This window comes from Mandrillus leucophaeus, unplaced genomic scaffold, assembly GCF_000951045.1.
Source record: "Mandrillus leucophaeus isolate KB7577 unplaced genomic scaffold, Mleu.le_1.0 Scaffold182, whole genome shotgun sequence".
Classification (NCBI taxonomy): Eukaryota; Metazoa; Chordata; class Mammalia; order Primates; family Cercopithecidae; genus Mandrillus; species Mandrillus leucophaeus.
In genome coordinates, this window is record NW_012101832.1 from 2,382,259 (window position 1) to 2,391,457 (window position 9,199).

The 9,199-nt window shown below is 42.4% G+C and overlaps 1 protein-coding gene across 3 annotated transcripts in view; it reads left to right on the top strand.

Annotated features, from left to right (window-relative positions):
- RHBDL2 (rhomboid, veinlet-like 2 (Drosophila)) overlaps positions 1-9,199 on the top strand; it is a 57,897-nt gene extending 48,698 nt beyond the window's left edge. For 2 of the 3 annotated variants that reach the window (XM_011977686.1, XM_011977684.1), the window contains exons 6-8: positions 1,389-1,449; positions 6,969-7,030; positions 8,336-9,199. In XM_011977686.1, coding sequence (XP_011833076.1) covers positions 1,389-1,449; positions 6,969-7,030; positions 8,336-8,515 — 303 coding nt within the window. In that variant the 3' untranslated portion in view covers positions 8,516-9,199. The remainder of the gene's footprint in view (positions 1-1,388; positions 1,450-6,968; positions 7,031-8,335) is intronic. The other variant, XM_011977685.1, reaches the window with a different exon arrangement.

Here is a 9,199-nt window from a genome sequence, read left to right on the forward strand (position 1 = left end):
CCGGGCATGGTGGCTCATGCCTGTAATCCCAGCACTTTGGGAGGCTGAGGTGGGCGGATCACAAGGTCAAGAGATCGAGACCATCCTGGTCAACATGGTGAAACCCCATCTCTACTAAAAATACAAAAATTAGCTGGGTGTGCTGGCACGCGCCTGTAGTCCCAGCTACTCTGGAGGCTGAGGCAGGAGAATTGCTTGAACCTGGGAAGTGGAGGTTGCAGTGAGCCAAGATTGTGCCACTGCACTGCAGCCTGGACGACAGAGTGAGATTCCATCTCAAAAAAAAATTAAAAAAAAAATTATACGTAGAAAAGTGTAAAGCAATTATAAAACTGTTCCAAATATAGAAATCACTAAGTAAAGTGGTTTTTTGAACTTTAGATTGCAACCCATTAGTGGTTGTAGACTCACTTTAAGGAATTGTGGCCAAAAGTTAAGCCCAAGAAAAAAAAAGTCAGTGTTATTGTTTGATTTATGTGTGTACTGGGTTGTTAGGTAAAGTACTTCTTACTGTAGTTCGTGGTCACAAGAGTTTGAAAATAATTGATTTAGAATAAACGTGCCTATTTCAGCATCTTTACTCCTTGGGAAGAGAGTTACTAATTTGAAAGGGAAGGGACAAGTAATTCAATAAATTATATTAGAAATGTCTCACTCAGCAGTTCGCCAGTGACATGCAAGGGACCCAAAGCTGAAATCCCACAGTGAGCCAGGTGTGCTGCCGTGCACCTGTAGTCCCAGCTACTCAGGAGTCAGACAGGAGGAAGGCTTGAGTCTAGGAGTTTGAGGCTGCAGTGAGCTATAGATTGCACTGCTGCACTCCAACCTGGGTGACAGAGTGAGACCCTCCCTGTCTTCTACCTCCCCTCACAGAACCCCCCCGCTGCAAGAGCCCCCCCACAAAAATCCCTGCAATAATTTTTGATGAATATTTTCAATGTTTTTGAAATTACCTCAAAAAATTAAGGTAATACTCAAATCTCAGTTAAGTCTTTGCTAAATACTACTGGGAAAGAGGATGAAGAAATATCAAATGAATATTAATGAAAAATCTTAGGAATATTTCATCAATCTTAGTTTAACAGCATTTATTTATCTATTTATTTATTGACAAGTGTTGATTTTATATTACTTTTATTGAGATTATTTCTGGCTAGCAAAATTGTGTCATTTATATCATTAAATTAAATATCTTGTCATTTTATTCCCCAAAGTGCATTGTACTTCCTAAATACATTTAAAAACTTGGCCGTGACACTCATGCTTTGATTTGCAAGTATTTGACACTGGAAGATTATTTCAAATGAAGAGCAGATGAAGAGGGAATAGAGTTGAGGTTTCATTTGTCCATAGATAGCTTATATAATTATTATTTATCTCTTTGCAAGAATTTTCGAGAAATGATTCCTGCCTTTGGAATTTTCAGACTGCTGGTCATCATCCTGATAAGTAAGTGTGTTTTGTGAACACTTCATACTGTCGAAGTGAAACTAAAATATAGAGACAAATCTCTAAACATTTTATTTGGGAATCACAGAATTGCAATTTGGGGCATGCACACAGACCTGGGAGGTCTATGGTATGTCAGAAGTACAAAAGAAAAGGCTGGAGGGTTTATTAGAAAGATAAATTTTACATATTATATTGAAAGAAAGCTCATTGGCACTCCAGCAGCCTTTGGGAGTTGGTTGGTGAGTGATGATAGCGGGGAGAACTAGTCTTAGACTTGTGTTGTTTAGACCTGATTCTTAGACTCAATTTGTTTCAGCAGCTATTAGGTAAAACTAGTCTTATGGTTAGAGCAGGTAGTTTCAGCAGCTGGGCTTGTGCAGAATTCAATTGTTGGAGCAGTGCCGTGTGCTCTGAGTGCTTTTGTCCCCTAGCCCCTCAACTCTGATTTAGTTGGGTTTGACAAGAATGACCTATTTTGCATAATCAACTCACACAATATTTTCACAATGTTATTGGTTTAGCCTTCAGAAGGCCTTTCCACATTTCCCAAACACTAACATGGAGAATAACTGCAAACCTACAGTTAGAAAAAAATTGTCCACTTCACAGCACTAAGCAGAAAGAATTAAACAAAGGAGTTTTACAGGCTCTCGTGGGTGGTTCTTAGACATGCCTACATGATGTATTTTTGCTTTTTGTATCTTTATGGAGTGGGGGAAGCCAAGAGAATAGAGACCTAGGCACCCCCTCTACTTGAACCACAATAGCTTCACTTATGTTTTATATACTGGACTTTTTCATATATTGGAAGCTGTATGTGATTTTGTCTGCAAAGGGAAAACTTGGAAACCACTGATATAATCTCTTTTCTTCCTCAATTTCTAAATTTTCAGATTAAAAAAAAAAACCTGATCCAGAATATAAGTATTGAGTGATAGCTGATAGTTGAGGATTAATGATAGAGAGCTGGGCCGGGCGGGGGTGGCGGGCAACTGTTCAAGAAGCCCAGACCAAGAGGGTGACTAATGTGGCTTTTGACATCTCCAAGAATTCTAGAATCACATGCTAAAGGAGGTTAGGAAGAATGCTGTCTGGAGAGGCAATGGAAGTGCAGCTGACTCTGAGAGTAAAGGTAGATTCCAGATGACAGCAGGCCATAGAGCATGGAAGAAAACAAGATCAAAGGTGGGGGTGGTAACTGGTGTTGACGGACCTGCTCCAGTTGAAGTTTTCTCTACCTGGAGGGCTGTGGAAGAATGACAGACCCTGGGGTCAGACCTGAAAGCCAAGGCAGAGGTTACACCTGATAAAGCCTAAGATGTTGGCTGTCCACATAGTAAGAAAACAGGATTTTGCAATTTCTATCAAGGGTTCAATTATCCCCATTACAGGAACAGAGGCAACTATGTCTGTGGGAAGGGACTCTTTAGTTTATTGATGATTTAATTGTAAGAACATTAATATTTCACTCTGAGATAAAATAAATCACTTGTTTGTAGTTTATACTATTCTTAATTTTTTTCTTCATAACAAATTCAAAACCTAAGAGAAGGGAGAGTGAGTATCTGGGAGACAGCAGAGCCGCTGCAGGAGCTGAGCTGCCTCCTCAGTTGTTCAGGGTCACACCCAGAATCAGAGGACACATTGTTTGGGCACAGAAAGGTTGTCACTCAAGATACGGGGTCTTCAGTCAGTCTGCTTCATTTCCAAAAGTTCTTTGGCCTGGTTTACCTACTATTGAAAATGGGAAGAGTTACAACATATACCAGATTAATAAAATATAAATGCATTTGTATTTGAAACATGTTTCTTTGGAAATGTATACAATTTTGTTTTAAGTTGTAAATATTCTTTTTTTTTTTTGAGACGGAGTCTCGCTCTGTTGCCCAGGCTGGAGTGTAGTGGCGTGATCTTGGCTCACTGCAACCTCCGCCTCCCGGTTCAAGCAATTCTCCTGTCTCAGCCTCTTCTGTCTACAGGTGCATGCCACCACGCCCGGCTTATTTTTGTATTTTTACTAGAGATGGGGTTTCACCATATTGGTCAGGCTGGTCTCGAACTCCTGACCTCAGGTGATCTACTCGCCTCAGCCTCCCAAAGTTATGGGATTATAGCTGTGAGTCACCGTGCCCAGCCAAGTTATAAATATTCTTAATTGTGAATGGCAGTTGGCCAAAAAACATTCCTTCATCAAGCACTATGTTCAAGACCAGTCTGTGCAACATAGGGAAACTGTCTCTACAAAAAAATTGGTCGGGTGTTGCGGTGTGGGCCTGTGGTTCCAGCTTCTCAGGAGGCTGAGGTGGGAGAATTCGCCTGAGCCTGGGAGGTCGAGGCTGCAGTGAGCCGTGATCATGCCACTGTACTCTAGTCTGTTTGTTTGTTTGTTTTGTCGCCCAGGCTGGAGTGCAGTGGCCGGATCTCAGCTCACTGCAAGCTCCGCCTCCCGGGTTCATGCCATTCTCCTGCCTCAGCCTCCCGAGTAGCTGGAACTACAGGCCCCCGCCACCTCGCCCGGCTAGTTTTTTGTATTTTTTAGTAGAGACGGGGTTTCACCGTGTTAGCCAGGATGGTCTCGATCTCCTGACCTTGTGATCTGCCCGTCTTGGCCTCCCAAAGCGCTGGGATTATAGGCTTGAGCCACCGCGCCTGGCCTGTACTCTAGTCTGGGCAGCAGACTTCATATGAAGGCAACTCTTTTAAAGTAAATGTCAAATTTTTAATGAGGACAATGGTTTGGCTTCTTGGAGTAAGGGCTTATTTTCAGGTTGGAAGACATGTCTCAGTTTAGAGGCAGCAACAACCCAGAAGAAAAGTCCCCTAGGAAGCAGAAAGAGGAAAGAGCCAGACTCAGATATAGGAAGGGGCAAGATGGAGAGAAACTGGTTGGAGAAATTGACATACTAATGGTTACAAACACTTTCTGAGAGGAGGTCTCCTATCCTAGAAGACTAAACCAAAGTAACTGTTTCCAGTTATGTGGCAGTGTTTTTAAAAATACTTTCCTAGACCCATGGGCATGTTATTATGTGGACCAGGAAATGCAAATGATGATTGAAAATATGGGCTAGGCACAGTAGCTCATTCCTATAATCCCAGCACTTTGGGAAGCTGAGGTGGGTGGATCATGAGGTCAGGAGATTGAGACCATCCTGGTCTCATGGTGAAACCCTGTCTCTACTAAAAATACAAAAATTAGCCAGGCGTGGTGACATGGCCTGTAGTTCCAGCTGCTCCAGAGGCTGAGGCAGGAGGATCACTTAAACTCAGGAGGCGGAGGTTGCAGTGAGCTGAGAATGCACCACTGCACTCCAGCCTGGGTGACAGTGAGACTGTGTCTCAAAACAAAACAAAACAAAACAAAAAGACAATATGATACAGCCTCATTAATCTAGCACTTTGTAATAGTCATTTACAATTAAATGAATATTGAATACTTCCTCGACCTCAATTTCTGTCCAGTGACTTCAACATCAATCAATACAGTATTGAAAGGGAATCTAGTCAGAACACATGTTCTGATGCTATTTTCCCAAAGGCAAGGACTAGGTCTTTTCATCTCCTAGGACACAGTGGCTCACTAAGTAGAGCACAGGGAATTAGGGGGTGGGTGTGGAATGCAATAGCTGCAAGAGATGTTTCCTAGCACTACACATATAGGGCAGAGTTCTTCTAGGCCAAGAAATCGGAAGCTCCTTTTGCAGCACAGATCTGACTTACTGGAAGACTGCCTAACTTCTGGCTCTCACAGTTTTATTGGAGAATATGGAATCATTTGCTTTCATGGCCTGACACCTTCAGAACTCCCGATGGTAATTACAGGCAATTACCATGATGACTGAGAGTGGAGCCTTGGTGTCTTGGTTTCTTTATGTATAAAATGCCACCATCCTTCTTCACTTTGATTGCTACAATAGTATTTTTCCAGCTGGTCTTCCAGTTCCTGTTCTTGCTGCCTTATAGTCTGCTTCCTATATGGCAGCTAGAATAATCTTTGTAAAACCACCAGTGTAGTCACTTAAGCCTGTAATCCCGGCACTTTGGGAGGCCGAGGTGGGTGGATCACCTGAGGTCAGAAGTTCAAGAGTTGGAGACCACCCTGGTCAACACGGTGAAACCTTGTCTCTACTAAAAATACAAAAATTAACTGGGCATGGTGGCAGGCGCCTGTAATCCCAGCACTTTGTGGGGCTCAGGCAGGTGGAGCAGCTGAGGTCAGGAGTTCAAGAGCTCAAGACCAACCTGACCAACATGGTGAAACCCCGTCTCTACTACATATACAAAGATTAGCCAGGTGTGGTGGCACATGTCTATAATCCCAGCTAATCAGGAGGCTGAGGCATGAAAATTGCTTGAACCTGGGAGGTGGAGGTTGCAGTGAGCCAAGATTTTACTACTGCACTCCAGCCTGGGCAACAGAGTTGAGACTCTGTCACAAACAAACAAACAAAATGTACCATGCCACTCCTGTGCTCAAGAGCTTTCAAAGACTTCCTATCACTCAGTAAAAGTTAAGAGTCTTTACAATGGCCCATATAGACCCTACATAATCTGTCCCCTGCTACCTGTTTGATGTCATCACCCACAACCTTATCCCTAACTCTAGTCCAGAATCACCTGGAGGTCTCGTTAAAACAAAATTGTTGGAAACAATAACTTGACCACAGTTGGTAGTTGGAAAACACAGCCATGGAAGTTGGAATCTGCTAAGGAGTGTACAACTTACCTTCTAAAAACAAAACAGAAAGCTAAGTCCCACCCTCAAGGTTTCTGGTTCAGTAGGTCTGGGGTGGGTTTAAGAGTTTTCATTTCTAGTAAGTTTCCAGGTGAAGCTGATACTGCTGGTCTTGGTAAAAACCACTTTGAAAACCACTGATCCAGCCAGCTCAACTGCTTTGGTATTTTTCAAACACACCAGGCATATTCCTGCTTAGGGACTTTGTACTTGGTCTTCCCTCTCTCTGAAACATTCTTGTGTCAAATAGCAGCATGACTTGGACCCTTACCTCTGTCCAGCGTCATATTCTCAGAGAGATCCTCCTTGATACCCCTATTGGAAATCACACTTGACATCTGGTATTCCTAGTTCTTGTTCCTCTCTTTGTATTTTCTCCATAGCTCTTAGCACTATTTGACATACTGTATGTTTTACTTATTTGTTTGCCTCCCTGCCAATCACTCCCCGCCACACCCGCCAACAGTTTGTCAGTTACATGAGGCAGGTCTGTTAGATCTGCCCACTGCTGCCCATCTACCAGCTAGAATGATGCCTGACACATAGAGGACAATGAATGCTTGTTGGATGAATAAATCTGTAAAATGGGATAATGATAGTTCCTACTTCATAGGGTTGTGATGAAGATTAATGAGTTAAAAAATCTCGTAGAAAAGCACCTGTCACAGAGTTAAGTCTCAATAAATGATAGCTAGTATTATTATTATTAGAGGGGAACCAAAAACATTTGGTGTACTATTGTGGAGATTCTGAGCCTTTATCAGGGTGTTTTTCCTTCTAGTTGTGTTAGACATGGGATTTGCTCTCTACAGAAGGTTCTTTGTTCCTGAAGATGGGTCTCCGGTGAGTTCAGTTTCTTTCTTTTATAAAATGGAAATTTGTTTACTGTCAAAAAGGGTTATCAAATAGAGGTTACAACGCTGTGATTTAGGGCAGCCAAATTTCCATTTGGAAGTTAAGAACATTTTTAAGGAAATCAGACTTTTGAATTGTCCTTCCTACTTAACTCTCTCATAGCCCTAATCACTGGCTTTACTTCACTGCACCTGCCATATTGGTAGCTATTCCAAAACAGGAGAGAATGGCTGGGCGCGGTGGCTCACGCCTGTAATTCCAGCACTTTGGGAGGCTGAGACTGGTGGATCACAAGGTCAGGAGTTCGAGGCCAGCCTGGCCAATATGGTGAAACCCTGTCTCTACTACAAATACAAAAACTATCCGGGCTTGGTGGCAGGCACCTGTAATCTCAGCTACTCGGGAGGCTGAGGTAGGAGAATCGCTTGAATCCGGGAGGCGGAGGTTGCAGTGAACCGAGATCGCGTCACTGCATTCCAGCCTGGGCGACAGAGTGAGACTCCATCTCAACAAAACAGAACAACAACAACAAAAAAACCCAGTAAACAGGAGAGAATGGATTTTCCTGTCCACATAGAATAAAAAGCAGATTGGTTTAGCCAGGCATGGTGGCATGTGCCTGTAGTCCCAGCTACTTGGGAAGCTGAGATGGGAGGATTGCTTGAGTCTCAGAGGTTGAGTCTGCAGTGAGCTGTGATCATGCCACTGCACTCCAGCCTGGGTGACAGAGTTGAGACCCCATTTCAAAAAACAAAACAAAACGAAAAAGCAGATTGGAAAACAGCAATGAAAATTTGAGTTCTATAAACTGACAATACAGAAAATTGACAAAAATTTCCAGTTTTGCTGGGATTTATCTTTGAATTTGGTAGTTTCTGTTTGGGTATTTGTTGTGTACGTTATTACTTGTGTTTTAAATGTGACACCCCATGTATGTGCAATCAGATTATGCTGCTATAGAGATCCCTCATGGCAACTCAACCATTCTCTTAGTTGGCATCATATAGAATTATTTTAAATGCAATGATGATCAAGAACGAGAAACAATTTCTCTTGTCTTTTGTACTCTAAGAATGGGTGAAAATGACATTTCTTAGCTTTGTATGTTTCAGAGTATCTCCTTCTCTCTGTGCACATGGAGTTTTGTGTCTCTTTTGTCTTACCCCTAGTTCTCTAGACTTTTAAGACTCTTGTTTGACTGTGATGGTATTTGTGTTTGAATAAGAGAGATGCAACTGAAATACACAATTAGCATTGTCTTTACTTATTTCCATTTTCTCCTTTTCTCCCAAGGTGTCTTTTGCAGCTCACGTTGCAGGTGGATTTGCTGGAATGTCCATCGGCTACACGGTGTTTAGCTGCTTTGATAAAGCACTGCTGAAAGATCCAAGGTTTTGGATAGCAATCGCTGCTTATTTAGCTTGTGTCTTATTTGCTGTGTTTTTCAACATTTTCCTATCTCCGGCAAACTGACCTGCTCCTATTATAAGCCAATTAATAAAAAGAGCCATCTGGATGGGGGAAAAAAAAAGGAAGACTCTATGAAGAAACAGAAGTCTCAGCAAAGGTTAACAACTTTATATAGAGTAAAAAACAGCATTAAACTCATCAGTTGCGAAGATTGCCTACAAAAGGACCTTAGGATTTAAGGAAGGGGCTTCTTAATGTAGAAAGGGAAGAAGAAGAGAGAAAAGAAGGGTAGTAAAAACTGGAGATTGGGGCCAGGAGCACTGGCTCATGCCTGTAATCCCAGCACTTTGGGAGGCTGAGGTGGGTGAAATCACCTGAGGTCAGGAGTTCAAGACCAGCCTGACCAATATGGTGAAACCCTGTCTCTACTAAAGAAAATACAAAAATTAGCTGGGTGTGGTACTGCGTGCCTGTAGTCCCAGCTACTTGGGAGACTGAGGCAGGAGAATTGCTTGAACCTGGGAGGCGAAGGTTGCAGTAAGCTGAGATCACACCACTGCAGTCCAGCGTGGGTGTAGAGCGACATTCCGTCTCAAAAAACAAAACAAAACTAGAGATTTGGGTCTTTCTTTCCCAGGCATATGGTATTCTATAAACCAGACTTCTCCTTGGAGGATATATTTTGGAGAATGCTTCATAAAATCTATGAATACTGTACAATGCTGATAATAAAAACTTTTTATACCT